Source organism: Mytilus trossulus, chromosome 6, assembly GCF_036588685.1.
Source record: "Mytilus trossulus isolate FHL-02 chromosome 6, PNRI_Mtr1.1.1.hap1, whole genome shotgun sequence".
NCBI classification, from domain to species: Eukaryota; Metazoa; Mollusca; class Bivalvia; order Mytilida; family Mytilidae; genus Mytilus; species Mytilus trossulus.
The window spans coordinates 78746369-78765229 of NC_086378.1; the positions used below are offsets into that span (position 1 = coordinate 78746369).

Genomic DNA, 18861 nt, shown 5'->3' on the forward strand with positions numbered 1-18861 from the left:
AAAAGACAATTTTTATCAAGCACATATTAAATAAAATAAATAATTTCTAAAATGAATCATTACTCCATTATAAAAGATTATTTGATTCCTTTAGAGAAGCAGCAGAAAAATCTGGTAACAGTGCTGCCACCTTTTGTCTCATTTCAGATATTCTTTTCACTCGTTCAATTTCTTTTTTCTCTTCTTCTGGGAATGTCCTTATTGCATCAAAAGACTTCTGCTTCAATTTCCTGAAGGAATACAAGAAATTAAGTTTACTTCAGAAAATATCTTTACTATTAACAATAGAAATATGAGGTAAACAACACTCACACAGTAAACAAATTGTAAGGAAATATGAAAGTGGATTTATTTGTCTTAAATGAATATGTATATCCGGAAATACTTTAATTGAATTTCACCAAAAACAATCATTTGCATCCTATTACAAAATGAAATATCTGTCTCATTTCCTACATTTCTCTAGTAGTCTGAATGATACTACCCAATTGTACTTTTACATTTAGTAACAATCAATAATCTTTATTTTGTAAACTAACATAGAAAAAAGGTTGAAACTTTTTTAATTGTCTTTTCATTTGTTTTTGTTTGTTTAAGACTGATATATGTACCAAGTAAACAAAAGGTTTTTGCAAAATAAATAAGCATGTAATTTGGCGCAAATGACTCCTGTTTCAAATTCAAATTTAGTCACATGGCAACAGTTGATCTTACATCCCATGTGTTCTATTGACCGTCTGCTTGCATATGATCACCTTTAATATCAAGAGGCTGTTTCTTTCTTAAAACAAAAGATTCAATATAATAAGCATAGACTATGTCCTAAAGATAATAGCTACTTTTTTGCCAATAAATTTAATCTTTTACCCTCACTCTCCAGTTTAAAAGTAGTATTGCCCTCTAACAAGGTCATTAACAATGTAATATAAACATCGGTAGTTAAAGGTGATGACCTCACTTAAACAAACATATAACAATGCTTCAATTGTGTTCTGAATAGATAAAGCTACAAATTCAAGTACTTTATTTTTCAATCATATTGTACTTTGTTCTTAATGTACATTTAAAAACATGTTCGGCTTCAATTTATTTTCATGATACCATACTATTTATTTCAAAATATTTGGGTTCTAGCATTCAAAGACTTAATTGTATTTCAAAAATATTAAAGGCATTTTCTCTCTAATTTTCATTTAATGAGAGCTATATATCACTTGAATAATGTCTTACCAAATATAATATTCCCTTGCTTTCTGATCTTTATTTATAGAATCTAGAACTTCTTGGCATGCCCAGTCACTCCAAACAGAAAATATCTTATTTTTCAAATTTCTCTCATGATATCGTCTAGCTCTTCCTTCCAGTATTATTGTATGATGTTTAAACTGTGGAATAAAATGAACAACATTTAACATTGAACTTCACAATATTAATGTATTAAAATACAAATCAGAATGTATCTTACTAGTCAACTGCTTTGAAACCATTTTATTTTCAGAATCTTAAGTATTATGGGTAATCTCAATGTTTGTGCACCAAAATGAAAATAATGTTACATCATAGATTGAATTTTAATTGTTCAGAACGTTTTAAACCAATAAAATTGTTTTGGTGTACATGTTGAAAAAAATACCCAGAATGCATTTGATTTTGAAACAGCGAAATTGTGATGAATGAATTAAAACAAGAAAGCATAACAATTATTTCAATTGTGTTAGAATACAAAGAATATGAAAAAAAAATTTCGATATTGATCAATTAAGCAAGCAACAGGTTTTTTTTTAAGAATCACTATTTTTAAACATATGGTTATAAAAGCATTTAATTTGTATAAAACAATAAACTGAAGCAAAAAATATTTGACCTTGTATGCAATTTTGACCAGTATGTTTCTTGCTATACATGTTTACTTCCATGTTTTTCATTTAAATTGAAGGTACAGTAAAGGGGTTTATTTCACAGATTAAGGTTTGCTAAACAACTTCATATCTTTGAACTATGACTGCAAATTGAAAAGAAAATGCATTTATCTCTAACTTTCTTTGATTTTAATTTAATTGATTTAATTCTTTCAAAATTGGTAAACCTTTGTATAGAAAGCACAAATCAAGGAAAAGAAAAACTTTCTTCATTTTTTCTTAAAATGATCAAATCCATAGTGATCTATTAAAAAAGGATATGTTGATGGTATATAAATTTCCTTTTTAATGATGTAAAAAAATATACATTTCCGTTTTAATGATGTAAAATATTAATTATGTCACTAACTTGGTTTTTACAGTGTGCATCATTCAAAGTGGTTTTCAAGAGCGAAAATACAACAAAACTTCAGAATAAGCTTAACTTAAAGAGAAGAAGATTTGGTACGATTGCCATTGATAAATCTACACCAAGGAAAACATGACATAGAAGTTTAAAACTTGAATTTATAATATGGCCTTTAACAATGAGCAAAACCCATAAGGCCATAAAATGAAAAATGTAAAATAATGCAAACACCAAAAAATGGCCTGAACTGCAGAAGTGAAGTGGCCCACTTTCAATCTGTGTTTCCTGGTCAAAAGCATTGTCTGGAAATCTTAAAACTTTCAGTTTAGGCAAACTAAAGTAAAAGAAAGGAAACGAACAAATTAACTATTTTTAAGTTTATAAAGGGACATAACTCATGAATAGTAAATGTGAGGACACCTAATTTCTAACTTGGTCTGTGTTTTGAAATAATTAGCCTTGTGTATCATAACCTTTGGATACGGAAAACCCTTTGTAAGAGAAGGTAAACCAAACATAAACTTAATGCCTCCTCCGCTACAGAAAGGGCAAAAAAAATATGAAAATTTAGAAAATTCAACTATGTAAGCAAATAAATTTCAGGTATTTGTATAGAATCTATATTTATATACTTTTAAAAATTGACACATTCCTCATTTCCATTCTCAATTTTATTTTTTTAAATAGTAACTGAAAAAGAAAGGGATCAAATGTTTTAAGAAAAAAACTCACATTTCTCCAGTTGTTAAATGAGCGTTTGACAATTAAGTATTTATACATGTTGTCTGCCAGCTTTTCTTTCTGAGCCTTGATATATTGTACATAATCAAACCAAGCACTAAACACATGTCTGTAAATGTATGATAATATAATGTTAATATGTAATAAATGAAATCCAGAATCAAATATTCTATAAAATCATTAAACAAATTTAAGTATTTCATAAATATTTAGTACAAAAGAGTCAGATTAGTAAAAAAAAATATACAGTTGTGTTTCTTGCCTCTACTCCCCAGATATTTTCACAGAAACCCTTAAAAATTATTTGGCCACTTTTAGTAAAGCACTGTTAATCTATATCACTGCTTCAAGTTGAAACATTTGTGGTTACACATTGTCTAGAACATTTCTCATAGCTTTTATGTGAAATATTTTTTTAAATACCGGCAATATTATTTAAATTCCTACTAGCTATTTTTGCAGGATAGCAGGATACAGTCATTTAATTTTGAAGGAATAAGTTTGACAAGTTTACAATATTCTTTAATTCTAATTCTATAAAAGTTTTGCAAATGGTATACAATATTCATACATGGGGAGAAAACTAATGTCACTTGGTAATAACAGAACTAAGGGTCAACTAAGAATCTGGTCATTAAAATATAAAAGTGTTACAAGGATGAACACTTACAAAAATGACATGATACTACACTAGTACACTACTGTGGACTAATTATTATTCCTTGAATACCAATGTACTTGGATGTTTGGGGTACAGATGAATATATAAAAAAGAAGATGTGGTATGATTGCCAATGAGACAACTATCCACAAGAGACCAAAATGACACAGACATTAATCACTATAGGTCACCGTACAGCTTTCAACAATGAGCAAAGCCCATACTGCATAGTCAGCTATTGAACAATGTAAAACAATTCAAACTAGAAAACTAATGGCCTTATTTATATAAAAAAATAATGAAAAACAAATATGAAACAAATAAACAAACGACAACCACTGAGAACCATGAAATTAAATGATGAATATATTAAAAAATCTATATGAGGTTTTATAAATGCTTTTGTAAAACCATGAAATCAAATTTCCACGACAATGCATGTTTTCCTAAATCTAAGAAAAATTGGTTCTCATGACAATAAATGAATCCACAGTATATAAGATAATGGGCATACATCTAATAGGAGTTTTATTTAAAACCCATAATGAAATTGAAAATATAAAATAGGTTAAAGGTCCTACAACTACTGAAAAGTAGAGTACTAATAGATCATATAGACAAAGGGATGTAACTCTTGACAATCATATCATCAAAATAGAAATGTTTGTTGATTAAATATTAAATATCTTATGTTAATTACACAATTGACATGAGTCATTATATATTTAAGATCTTAAAAATTGATATATAAAACTTAAAACCTAATCTACAGACCTTTTAATTAGTGACTTATGGTGAGCTATAGCAACAAATTCATTTTTCTTTGCCATGTCAGCTAATTTTTTAAATGGTACCAGTCCACGATATTTCATTATAGACCGAATATAATGATCATCTGCTTTTTCATTTAGTTGTTTGACTTTTTCATCTCGTTGTTGTCTTTCCATTTCTTTCTACAAATATCATAATAAAAGTATGTTTATATTTAAAATTGTTCATCAAAGTTTTTCTGTATAAAAAAAAGTATGCAAATGTTGTAGTCATATTTTGACAGTTCTACCTTTTGAAAGTGCTTCATTCCTAATTAAATAATAAACCGTCTCCTACAACACTCAACAACTTATCCTAAAAGAGGAAAAAAACAAAACCATTCTGCATGTCGTCTCTGGGTTTCTAAAATGTCATATACGACTTTTTTTGGCTATAAATACTTTTTGACACCAATGGTCTGGGCCGGAGGAAATCTTTGGTATTACAAAATAGCATACAGTTAGAAAATCAAAACGTTTGAAATAAGACATATAACAAAATTGCCAATGTCATTTGTTTCTTGTTTGTAAAGTTTGCTTCCAAAATGTTGTATGAAAACTTGAAAATCGTTGTATAGTGACTTTAGGAATGAAATAATTGTACATTTCTTTATTTCTGAGAAAATAATTTAAGTTCTCGGTTAATCCAGATATGTCAAAGTTTTTATTTCACTGCTATTTGCAAAAATGTTCAAGTTCATATACAACATTTTGGAAACGAGCATTTTGTCAAAATTTTCAAAGCCTGTTTGTGAGATATTTTTTTCTTGAAAAATTTGTATAATTTACAACATTTTGGAAGTCCAGGGACGATGTGCTTATTATTTTGAACCATTATATAAGCTGTGTCGGTAAGAGCATGTTTACATGTAAATGTAGAAGACCTTTTGGAATATTCAAGTATGAATTAAGGTGGTACCTAACACTATAGGGAGATAACTCTGTAAAATCAGCTAAACGTTTTAATTATGTTGTGTTGTTAAGGGAATATCAAATATCTCAATGATCAAAATATGTGTCTGCCAAACCGCTATATAAGCAGTGTATTTTTTCTGACAAAATGGTTGGTTCATAATTTTTGAAATTTTTATATTTTTGTCAAAGGGTCAAAGTGAAATTGTCAAAATTTTATTAAAATTAAACGAGCCAAATTAATTCTAGTGAAAGTGTTGGGTACTACATAAAAAGATATATTTTGGTTTGTTTTTTAGGTTTCTTATATCAACTAAATTTTGAAAGTCATTGACTTTGCTTTAGAGATTTCATCAACTCAAAGTATTTAAAGTAACAGATGTATTAATATTTATTTGCACAAGGTATTTTTTTATCTGATACAGCTCATATCTAGTCATGAACTTTCATTGAACTGCATAAAATGGGTAAAATCATAAAATGGTACTAGGTTCTCCACCATCAATAAAAACCTTATTTCTTCTTACCTGTTTATCTAATCTTTTCTTTTCTCTATAAGCCTCAGCTCTGGCACGTTTGTCTTCCTCTAATTCTTTTCTCCTTGATTCTTCCTCTGCCTCTAATTGTTTCTGATAAAAGAGTTCATTTAAAATTTTTATCTGATGTAACACAAGCAAATGTTTTCGATTGAAGCTAAAGATGTATGTGACAATAATGTTTAGGATGATTTTGAATATTCAGTCTAAAAAGTTGAAATTCCACAAAAAATTAAACATGAAATAAAGTTCTTACATTTCTATTGGTTTAAAATCATCAAAAATGGTCAGGATAAAATTAACTATAATTAAAAAAACATGGTTAAAAAACTTTGAATAGTGAATTTTTAAATGTAGGCTTTTGTTGTCACTTTATCATGAATATGATTTCTTTTCAATTTTTTTAAAGAAATTTGTGAGGACTACTGAAATATCTTGATATGTTTAGCAGTCTCAATGATTTTGTTCAAATGATTATAGTTATAGCAATTATATATGGAAAACCTAATCATGCAGTAAGATGGCAGTTCAAATTTATTTAATCTTTGTATATGTGTTGCCTATCACAAAAATAAAAATTCAGGGAAACAAGAATGTGTCCATAGTACATGGATGCCCCACTCACAATATAACTTTCAATGTTCAGTGGACTGTGAAATTGGGGTCAATACCTTAATTTGGAATTCAATTTAGAAAGATCATATCATAGGGAACATGTATACTAAGTTTCAAGTTGATTGGACTTCAACTTCATCAAAAACTACCTTGACCAAAAACTTTAACATGAAATTTGCACTATCATTTTCTATGTTCAGTGGAACATGAAATTGGGGTGAAAACTATAATTTGGCATTAAAATTAGAAAGATCATATCATGGGGAACATGTGTATTAAGTTTCAAGTTTATTAAACTTCAACTTCATCAAAAACTACCATGACTAAAAACTTGAACCTGAGCAGGACAAACAGACGCACAGACAGATGGGCGAACGGAGGCACAGACAAGAAAACATAATGCCCCTCTACTATTGTAAGTGGGGCATAAAAATGAAATTTCTAGTTTCAAATAGATTTTTTTTCCAGTGTACAGTAGGATATACCCAGCAATACCAGCAGTTAATACTTAATCCCATTGACCAAACTAAAAGGCAAGATTATTATAATTGATTTTATTGACAACTTCCTTACTAATTTTTCATCTTCTGCCTGTCTTCTTTTTTCATCCCTCTCAGCTTTTAACCTGTTTCTTTCAGCAGCACGCTCATCCATATCTATAAAACATCATAAATGGTTGATGAGTATTTCATTTTATTAAAATATTCATTGCTAGCATAAATCATAAAACCTCAAGGTAGCTCTTTACCTCCTCTTGGAATACTTTTGTATATTTAATCACTTTGCAATACTGGGTAAAGTTAGACAAGCCTAGTCAAAGATACACTTATCAATTTGAAAAAATGTGTATGTACAATAAATATTGATACTGTTCAATTTCAAATTTGTACTCATCTATATTATCAGACAAAAAAAGCATTTAAAATATATAAGAGTTTTTACAATTTGTCTCACATTGACAAGATACCTGTATATTTTGTATTGGATTTTGATGAAATTTGGATAGTTTTCAACTTACTTTTTAATGTTTGTAGGTACTTGGTATTGGATTTGGTTGTACTATCTGTCCTGGCAGTCACAGCTGTACTAGTTGTTCTTGATGTATCCATAGCAACATTTGATGTTTTAGGATTTTGCTTCATATTTTCCTGTTCATTCTTTAAACTATTAACAATAGCACTATTGTTCTGTTTACTAATATTTGATTGTTTACTACTTGGTTTTGAATTGGGAGAAGACTGTTGCTTAGTAACCTCAGATGCAGATGTCTGTCCTTTAGGAACAGATTCCCCTGTTCTTGGTGTTATATTTTTAGCTAAATGTTCAAGTATTGCTTGCTGTTTTTCTAGTTGTTCGTGCAGTTTATTTTGATTCTGACCAAATTGCAATTCCTCTATTATTCTCTGTTGTTCTTTCAATTGTTTTTGCTGCTCTTGCAAAATTTTTTGTTGAGCTTGATGTCGGTTTTCAAAATTGTTTGTAATATATTTAGTGTTCATCCATGGCTGTGTTCCAAACCTCTTTCTGACTTTCAGATCAGACTGTTCTGTATGATCTTCTGAATCTCCCATGTTAGCTATCTCCTCATTGGTTAGATTTAAATGTTTTCTTGTTATCTGCCATGGTTGAGTAGGGTTTCTGTTATCTCTTTTCTGTTTGGCTGTTTCTGATATGTTGGTGGACGTGTCACTTTTTGAAGAATGTGGACGTTTTGCAGGTTGATCAAAAAAGGAGTCCTGCAATAAATCCATCATAAGTAAGAGAATTGTGTTATAAATTAACTTTAGTTTTTTAAAGAGTCACTGAACCATGAAAATTAGGTCAAGAACAAAAGACATATGAAAGATGTAAACTTTAGAACATAAGTCATCTGTATACTTGATATGAAGTATCTAGGTCTTCTTTCTTATGAAATATTAACTGTAGTTTTAACTGATAGTTTACACAGGTGTCGCCAGATTACCATCTCTTTGTCTTGCATACAAATAGATTACGGTAGGCCATTATCACCAGATAAGATCCCTAAGTTTGACATTATAAGCCTCATTTTTTATTAAAGTCTGAGAATAAAAAAAATAAAAGTTCTATGCAAAACACATTGTAAGTTGTATAAGTAGCTTACAATATCTGATGCTGATGGAGTAACTGGTTTCCTGCCAGACCTTGCTGACTGGATCCTATTGGACCTCGTGGTTTCTACTGTTGAACTGGTTCTATCCGTCTCATTTCCAGTCCATAATTTACCAGTTGCTGCAGCTTCTAATAAAGCAGCCATCTTACTTTTGGTATTACTTTGAGCATGCTCTAATTCTTTTCGTTCAACTTCCTGTTTGACCCACAGCTGCCAAGCAGCAAAATATTTCCTAAGTAAAGTTTGTTTACTGTGACTGTCTGCAAGCTGTATTTTCCTGAAAAATTGACATTGACTTTAGCTCTGTGTGCTAATCATGAAATAAAAGAGGGTGTGGGTATTCATCGGGTCATTGAAAAAAATATTGAAAAAATTATTAACCTTTTTATATCTTGCTGAACATTTCTTTTTATTTTATTATGATATATTACTATAAAAAGTTAAGTACTGGAATTTCATTGGCTGTTGTAATAATAACCAGAACAGAGAGTAGAATGTAGTGAAAAGCAAAAACACAGCATTTATATTTCAATAAGATTGCTTTATTAAATTAGGTATTTCAAAGACCTGTTTGTCTTATTAACTTACATCTATCCCATAGTTTATCATTTCCATCAATTTACCTCTGAGTTTTGACGACATCCACCTCATATTGTTTTGTCTCTATGTCGATTTTCTTGGACCTGACAAATGATTTCCATGCATTCCATGCTCTGAATAACAACTTCCAGTCACCCATAGCTCTGGCCTTACCCATGAGTAGTCTCTTCTCTAAAACTAGGTTATACCAGGCAGAGAAATGCCTTTGTAGAGTCTACAATCACATAAAGTTTATTACAAATATAATAATGCATGAATTAGAATGCAGGGATGAAAATATATTAATTAATTATAATACATGTTTTATACAAAACAGTTTAACTTAATTTAAATAAAATTGAAAAAAAAATGCTTCTTGCTGGTATATATTACATGTATTATGAAATAATTTGTAAGAAATGTAAATTTACAAAGAAAATTCATATCACAATTGTTTTTGTCATATTGTATGAGTATTTCTTCAATTGTTATCTAAATTGAAAATATATAATCAAGGGAGATTAAAACTAACAAATAACTATGATTAATACTGCTTCAATATCACTCTTTCAATGCAACTTTGCAAGGTAAACTTACATTATTATAATATTTTACTGTCAGTAAACAATGATAATGAATAAAGATTATAGTTTCAAATATCTAACATAACAACTCCTTTCATGAGGATTATCTAAAAAGACAATTTTAATTGCTATGTGAAATATTATGTATGAAAACTCAACCTTTGGTTGAAATATATTCAGCTATAACTAGTATATGTTGCCAAATTGAGAAAAAATCATGTCCTTTATAAATTTTACTCATATCACCTTGACTTTTATCAATCACATGTTCTATCATGGTTCAGATTTTGTAATCAAGTTGAAAAAAAGGTTAATGTCCTTGATGGTAAAAAATACTAAGAAAAAATGTAACTTTATTGAGATCAAATACTAAGTAATATTTTTTTAAACTTTTTTTTACTTTTAATTCATTATGCCATGAACATTGTACCATACCCTTAGATCATTTGCTTCTTGTCTTTTCTTCAGCTCATTCAATCGCTCAAGCAGAATTCTCTGTTTGACTTCAGTTTTCTTCTCCTGTTCTACATACTTTCTTCTTCTGTCTTCCTCTTCTTGGTCAACCAACTTAACAGCATACGAACTCAGCTCTTCTTGTTTCTTATCTTCCCTAGTAAATCATGAAATGTTATTTAAAACTAAGTATTTTATATATCTTCAAAACATTGAAGCCATACGAATGAATTGTTAGGTAGGTATCTGTAATATTGTTCAATAGCAGTGTGTACCACAAGTATTGTATATTCAAAAAAATAATTTATAATGTACAAATTATTGGTAAGGTTTTGCCAATTAAAAATTAGACTTTCAAATTTTGAATACATTAGATATGTAGCATTTTCTGAAATCATTATAAGTTTATTTCACTCTTTTTTCCATTGTTCAACAATGACTAGTGCATATACAATTGTCAAAATTTTCTGTTTAATGTGGTGATAAAAAAACAAAAGGCATGGTTTGTTGATTGTTGGTGTCATTTTTTTATGTGGTTCATACATGTTTCTAGTTTGTCATTTTTTATATAGATAAGACTGTTGGTTTTCCTGTTTTACTTGTTTTACACTATCTATATATATATAGATTGTTGTTGGGTGTGAGCCAAGGGTCTGAATGTCTGCTGTATTTCCGACTTATGATTGTTTTCTTTTTATAAATTGAGAGTTGTCTCATGAGAGTTCATCATATCACATCTTTTTATCTATATAGACATATTATGTACACCGTTCTCTTTTGTTAATGATATTCTAATATTTATTCAATTACAAATGAAAGTGAACCAACGCCTGGTGAGCAGGCCTGGGGCCATTACATTGCAATGTAATGCATTACATTACAATTACTTTGTGATTCTTCCATTACAATTACAATTACAATTACATTTTTTCTCACATGTAATGCATTACATTACAATTACTTTGCCTGTGTAATGTATTACATTACACATTACTTTTTCAATATAAAAACAAAAAGCATTTCAAAACAGAGGTATATGTACATGATGTAAATATGTATACAGTGTTAGGTACATAGACTTCAAATACTGGTTAATTAATATGTCCATTGCACTTTATCATAATAAGTGGTTTAAATGTGATGCCATTAAGAGAACAGCGATCAGTTCTGTACACCTTTCTGGCAATACTTAAAAGCCTTTCTACAGGAGCTTATGTGTGGGAAATGGCTAAATACTTGATAGCTGTATAAGCCAAAGAAGAAAGGCACACTGAATTTGACTTCCATTATTCCAGTGCATTGATTGAAATTTCTTCACATGGCTCAGACAAGTAGATGTCAACATCATGTACTGCACAAGACCTGTGTCTACACTCTTTGATGGAGTAGTAGGAGGCATGCAACTGAAAAGGTCACTTTCAAGTTTCTTAGGTGGTGGTAAAAAATAAATAAATTATCATATAATTTTGTTTCTTACATTAATCACTTAATCATTAAGACATCATTAAGGATTTCAAAGGGATATAATAAATGTGTCATTAAAGGATTATCTTGTGAAATGCCTAAGGGTTCTGTGAGGACAAACATAAGTTGAGAAGATTTGATTGCAATAAAAACATTGTGATGATAAATTAGGTGAAATAACAACACAGACAGAACCCAAACCACAGTTTGATTTAAAAATGTTGTTTGATATATATTCAATATTTCATTGAAATACATGTAAGGTGTGTATAGAATTATGAAATTTTCATCTTCATATTTTTTTCATTGATATATATAGTTTTGTTTGATAATTTTTTTATAAGATTTTTCATAGACCACCAAACACCAAAATATTCCCATATCATATTACAAATATCAGAAACCAAGATCAAAGACTTGATATTTTTTACCATTTTATATTTTGTACCTTAATGTGTGTTTTAAAGATTGATGTAATTTATTTAATACAGTAATTAACTGTGACAAAAATTTTATTCCATACTTTCTTTTGTTTTTGTTAATATTTTATTTTTATTATACAATATTCTTCAATTTTATCTATTTTACCAATTTGTAATGAAAAGTAATGTACTGTAATGGAGGCATTACATTTTTTTTTTTTAACCAAAGTAATCATTACATTACATGTAATTGTAATGCAGAAAATGTGCATTACAAATTACTTTGCATTACATCCAAAAAATGTAATATTACAATGCATTACAATTACAAATTACCATTACCCCAGGCCTGCTGGTGAGTCTGTAGTACGGTAGAGTCCATAAAGTTCGACATGTTTCGGTTCACCCTCATCAGGATAAAAACAATACATAAAATCATGTTGAAGTACAAAATCAGGTTGTCAAAATTTAATGTCACAATGTTATAATGATAGGAAATTATTTCTATCTAACAGAATTCATTTGAAATCAAATGCACCCGATTATTCTTCAAATTCAATCTGATGCTCCCGAAAATATGTTAATCAAACATACAACCCTCAAGATACAACCACTTTTACAGATTACTGGCCATTCTAGATAGTTAAAATTCAACATAGACAAGTGATATTCATACTTTGTCCTTTACTCTCGGCGGCTGAAACATTTTACAGCATTCCTGACGTGATTGGAAGCAGTACCTCTGGCCAAGGGGAGCCAGTTGAAACGGTACGGAATTGCTGATAAAATGTCGTCTATTTTGGGGAAGAAAGTTAACAGAACATTCAGACCACACAACCTATACAGTCTATACACAGCCTGACAACTTATTGTATTATTCTTTCCACGATGCAAGAGGACAAACACATTTTGGCAGAATAATTTTAACACACATTTTCACAACAAAAACATTTTATTTTATTTTAATTTCTTTTTATAGTTTATTTACATACTTACAATAACAATAATATTTATTGTTTAATTCAATAAAATTGTTTTACTTGGGAGTCTAATCCATGGGTATTTCTAGAATGAAATTTTTGATTTGTTTATTTTCTATTGTGACATGTGTTGCCATTTTTTTTTTTTTATCTTTACCAAAACTGTTTTTCTGTACAGTCAAGTTATTAGCTTACTATTGCTTAACATTTATTATTGTAAAGTATATATATTTCTTTCTCAATTTTATTAGTTAGTGTTGAAAAGAAATAAGTTCATGAGAGATTTCAGCTCCAACCACATCAATGGATTTTTTTTCTCTCACATAGTAATAAAGTTTAAAATATATGGTCTTCAAGCTGAATGCTTACATTTAAAATTAGAGAAAATTCAATGCACAGATAATGCATGATCTTACAAACAGATAAAATAAAACAAATAAAACGCTTCCCTTTTTTAAAGGCCTTTAAGGGCTTTAGCTGATAAAATCTTGAGGAGATAAAACACAGATACTCAAAGAATACAATTGTTGTTCTTATTACAGACATGACCTTCACCTTGAAATAAAAAGTCCTTCTTCCTTCCTATCGGATACAAAAAAAATCTGTTTACATGCACTTGAAGATAAGAGTATTAAGGTTATTAAATTACCTCTTTCTTAAATCATCTACATTTCTTCTTTCTTCCTGCATTTGTTTCCTAATCCTCGCCATTTCTTTCCTAATTAGCATTTCCTCTTTTTTCTGCTTAGTCATCTTATCTTGATCTTCCTACAAGTGTGGAGGAAAGGAAAAAAGAATTAGTACTTGGAGTCAACAAAGAGATTAGGCACACAAGGGTCAATAGCCCTAAACAACCTTGGGATACGGAACTCAAGATTATGAAACAAAATAAAAACATTATGATTTGGTACACATAGGTCAATACCCATAAAAGACCTTGGGATGAGAAACTCAGATTATAAAACAAAATAAAAATATCCGTCTGAAATACAATTTTTAAATCTTATTTTTGACATAAGAAGAGTTTGGTCGGACATGACAAACTTTTGTGATGTCCTGCCAATTACATTTCAGGTCACCTACCAGGGGTCAGATAAAATGCATGTGCTATAATTTTTTTCTGAACCATTCAATTGCTGATAAATTTCTATATTCTATTTCTATAAAAATATGAAAATATATATATTTTTTTTTTTACAAAGGTTGATATTTTGGATAAGATTTAGAAAGACCAAAACGTTTATCTTTATTTCTAAATATGAACCAATACTGCAGTTATTATTTCTCTTTTTGTTTTGCTAGCTTCTTTTTGAAATAGTCATCACAATGATATCTACTGATAGTAATGCACCATTATAGAAAATATCCTAATGATTTATTGATCTATCACAAGCAATTCCTATCATACTGAAGCAGAAATGCCTCAGTCTGCCAACTAAAAGTAACACAAATGCTTCACCATCTGAAACTTTTGGCCACGGCAAGACAATAAAAAGAAACCTGCTTAAAATCTTTGATTTTTTTGGCAACAACTCTTGTAAAAATATCTGAAGACTTCATTAATATTGACTTATTTAAAGATTCCTTTTGCTGTTCAAAGTTTGGGTATTTTCTGTCTGTCTTGACTAAGTTACTGTGATTATTTACATTATAAAAACATTTGTTGATATAATTTTTGGCTTGTTCCATCCAAAAGTGTACTCTTGCACTTTTATGTCTGATTAAATTCTCCTGTGCTGCAGAGCAATCAGTCAGTCAGTTTTTATTGTTGGGTCTCTTTACTTTCAAAGTCCTAATATTTTGTAATACCTATATCATATACAAGATTTTCACACTAATCCACCTTACAAGTTACATATACCGGTACATGTCAAATACAACTTTCATTTTTTTTATTTTTTTTTGGTGATTATGACTTATTTTTACACTTATGAATTGTTTTTGATGACAACAAGAGTGTAAATGTTGAAATTTCTCACCTGCTTTCTGACCGTGATTGATTTAAAATGTTGCAAGGTAAAAAGATTTAATACAAGTATTGCATAAACTTTACATTATCAAAGGTCCATGACAATGAGGTCAAGGTCAGATAAACACTACCAGACAGATGTGTACATCTTACAGTTACTCTATATACCAATAAAATTAAACAAGCAAGACTTAGTCATACTATTTCCAATGCAGGTGTCAAAAATTTAATTAGGTCAGTTAATGGTGAACCACTAGTGATAAGTTCATGATATTCAGTATACAATTGTATTTGCATTGGCACATTTGTTTCCATGGAGATTATTTTGCACTGCCCCCTCAGTTATGGTCTTCAGATTTTGAAAAGTTTGCTTATTTTACATGTTTTAGTTTGTGATTAGGTCACTTTACAGGGAACAACTAGTGATAGGTCAATGATATATGTTTTGCAGCTGTATTAGCATTGGCACATCCCATTTTTATAAAGATTACCTATATGGCTCCTCCCACTGAATCATGGTCTATTGACTTTGAATATTTTGCATAGTGTACATGTTATAGTTTGTGATTAAATCAGTTTAAGATGAACCATTAATGTAAAGTTAATATTTGGAATGTGGTTTGCTCACAAAATATGAAGTCGTCATTTTGTTTAGTACTTCATAAGAAAAGTGTGATAACTATATTTATTGTATAAATGGACAGATTAAGGTGGTACCTAACACTACAGGGAGATAACTCTGTAAAATCAGCTTATCGTTTTAATTACATTGTATTGATAAGGATATATTAAGCTTCTCAATGTTCAAAATTAGTGTTTGTCAAACTGCTATATAACCAACCATTTTTTTCTGAGAAAGTGATTGGTTCAAGTTTTTTGAAATTTTTATATTTTTTTCAAAGTGTCAAAGTAAATATTTTGTCAAAATTTTATAAAAATTAAACGAGCCAAATTATTTTTAGTCAAGGTGTTGGGTACCATCTTGAGTGGAGTATAAAATTTGTAGGAAGCCATGAATTATTTCTAACCTAAGCTATCAGCCCAAAATATAACAATGTCACTCTACCTTTAAAATCATTTGTTTGGCTTTCAGCTGTGCTTCTTTTTTAGCCTGTTGATCTCGTCGTTTTCTTGTTAATTGTTCTTCATGTTTTTCTCTCTTTTCTTTCACCTGAAAAGTAGAACAAACCGAGTTTAGTTGAAACTTTAAAATAAATTATAAACTATAGCTACCACAAACATTTGAAGCATGCTTGATTCAATAGATAATTTTCTAATTAAATTTTAAAAATTTCTTTCATGTCATTCTCGATGCCCATTTTAAGTTAACAACTAGTAGAAATGAAAAGTTTACAGCTAACAGAGTGCTCCAGATGTTTGAATTTTCAAATTTGCAAACAAGGAAATATATATACACAAGATTCAGTTGTAGAAATTAAATCAATCTTAAGACATAGTGTAACCCAGTGGCAGATCCAGGGGGAGGGTTCCAGGCGGTTGGAACCCCCCTTTTTCTTGATGATCAATGCATTTGAATGGGGACATATAGTTGGAACCCCTCTTTATCCTGGGTTGGGACCCCCCTTTTTAAAATGGCTGGATCCTTCCCTGATGTAACCTGTGTTATTGGACACACTGGGGGATCATTGTCGAATAAAGCAGGTTTTTAGTATACTCAGTTTTTTTTATGCAAAGATAGGTATATTTTCAGACAATGAAAATGTGTTTGTTAAAGCAGAATATTGGAATACACAGGTGTCAGATAAGACAGTTTACACTGTATATATGTATATGGACAACTTCAGACATAAAAAGTCAAACTTTAGACATATTCAGGCACATTGTATATATGTTTCATCAACTTTAGACATAGCAAGAATGGGTCCACAGTACATGGATACCCCACTCACACTATCATTTTCTATGGTCAGTGGACTGTGAAATTGGAGTCAAAAGTATAATTTGGCATTGAAGTTAGAAAGATCATATCATAATGCTGTTATACAAAAAAATCAAGCAAACCAACCAAACTTTCAAAATATATGCATTAGGAAAAAAGCTGTAAGGATGAAAGAAGAGAATAGTTTTATCCACATTTAGAGTAATTTCTTGCAATTTGCCGAAATCAACCTAATAAATTTCAGTGCCATTTTTTATAAAGTCAATTGGAATAATCTGCCTTATACCATATCATTGACTTCATATTGAAAAGATTTTTTAGTTGCTTTATAGTCCTAATAATTTTATTTTTTCACAGTTTTAGAATAAATATCTAAATATATTTTGTTGATATTGTCGGATGTCCTAATAATTGAATTTGAATATAATAAGTGGTTATGTAACAATATCAAGATAATTTCGTTACACAGTGTGCAATTGTCCTCATTCAGGTTTGATTACACCCGATATGAATTTTATTGACCTGATAAATTCTTTTATCATATATTTAGTACAAAATACAGCTATTTTGTATATCTAATAAAGGTTCTTTTTTCCAGTCTGTATCACCTACCCTGTATCGCATACCCCGTATCGCATGGCTAAACCCGTATCGCATATCCCGTATCGCATGGTAAAACCCGTATTGCATACCTTTTTTTTTTTTTTTTTTTTTTTTTTTTTTAACTAAAGTCAGTTTTTTAGGTGGTTTTTTTATTAAGAATTTTTTTTCTAAAAATAGTTATTTTTTTGGAATGACGTCATTGTTTGGTATGTAACGTCACGTACATCAAGTTTTCATATTGTATGTGACGTCACGAACATCATGTTTTTACAACATATTTTTTTGCACACTCAATGCAACTATAAAAAATACAAAACACTTAAATATATACAATAATAAACAAAATATTTTCAAAACAACAGATCGTAAGGTAACCTAGGTGCTTCGTATAAATAATTGAGAAGTTATTTTAAAGCTTTGAAACAAGACAAAAGCAGAACTGCAGGTAACCCAGTGCTATGGATCAGAAAACAGTTCATATACTATAATACTCTTCTGTTGAAATATATGATAAAGCGTATAATACATGGCAAAATCCGTATCACATGCCGTATCACCCTCGACCAATATCATCCCTCGGGCCTAAAGGCCCTCGTGCTGATATTGATGTCTCGGGATGATACGACATATGATACGGATTTTGCCATGTATTATTCTCTATGTATTAGGACAATTGCACACTGTGTAACTAAAAGCATGCATATAACAGTGGAGACTTTCATACCTGTTTATGTCTTAGCTCCATTTTAAGTCTTGGATCTTTGTATTTGCTACTATCATCAAAGCCAAGGTCATTGACAACTCTGTCAGCTACAACTTTTTTCTTTAACATCTGATCAAGCACTGTGTCGACTGCTCTACCTTCATCCATATCAGCCAAGAAGGCATATGGATCTGTAATTTATAAGTTACAAATTTTACAACAAGAAAAATTACCTGTACAATATGTCTATACCTAATAACTGATAACAAATTGTAATGTTTAGAGTTAGCATATAAGGTATTAATACATATAAGTACATTTCAGTATGTCTTGTTGGTGTGACTTATTAAAATAATATGTGGTATGAATGCCAATAAGACAACTATCCATCAGATGATGCAGATATTATCAACTGTAAGTCACCAAAAGGCCAAAACAATACTGCTTAACAAGCTATAAAAGGCACATTACAAAATGTAAAACAATGTGTAATACTGTATACATAGCAGGTTATTTTCACGGGTGTAAATT

At 29.8% G+C, this 18861-nt stretch overlaps 1 protein-coding gene across 1 annotated transcript in view; it reads right to left on the reverse strand.

The window, feature by feature from the left end:
- The window catches only part of LOC134721938 (coiled-coil domain-containing protein 191-like), a 23465-nt gene continuing 4604 nt past the window's right edge, over positions 1–18861 (reverse strand). Inside the window, exons 5-17 of the mRNA XM_063585257.1 lie at positions 18352–18521; positions 16191–16295; positions 13805–13923; positions 10272–10446; positions 9297–9487; positions 8665–8950; positions 7561–8278; positions 7116–7198; positions 5919–6020; positions 4445–4623; positions 3001–3118; positions 1231–1385; positions 1–230 (exon numbers count right to left, since the gene is read on the reverse strand). Coding sequence (XP_063441327.1) covers positions 68–230; positions 1231–1385; positions 3001–3118; positions 4445–4623; positions 5919–6020; positions 7116–7198; positions 7561–8278; positions 8665–8950; positions 9297–9487; positions 10272–10446; positions 13805–13923; positions 16191–16295; positions 18352–18521 — 2564 coding nt within the window. The 3' untranslated portion in view covers positions 1–67. The remainder of the gene's footprint in view (positions 231–1230; positions 1386–3000; positions 3119–4444; positions 4624–5918; positions 6021–7115; positions 7199–7560; positions 8279–8664; positions 8951–9296; positions 9488–10271; positions 10447–13804; positions 13924–16190; positions 16296–18351; positions 18522–18861) is intronic.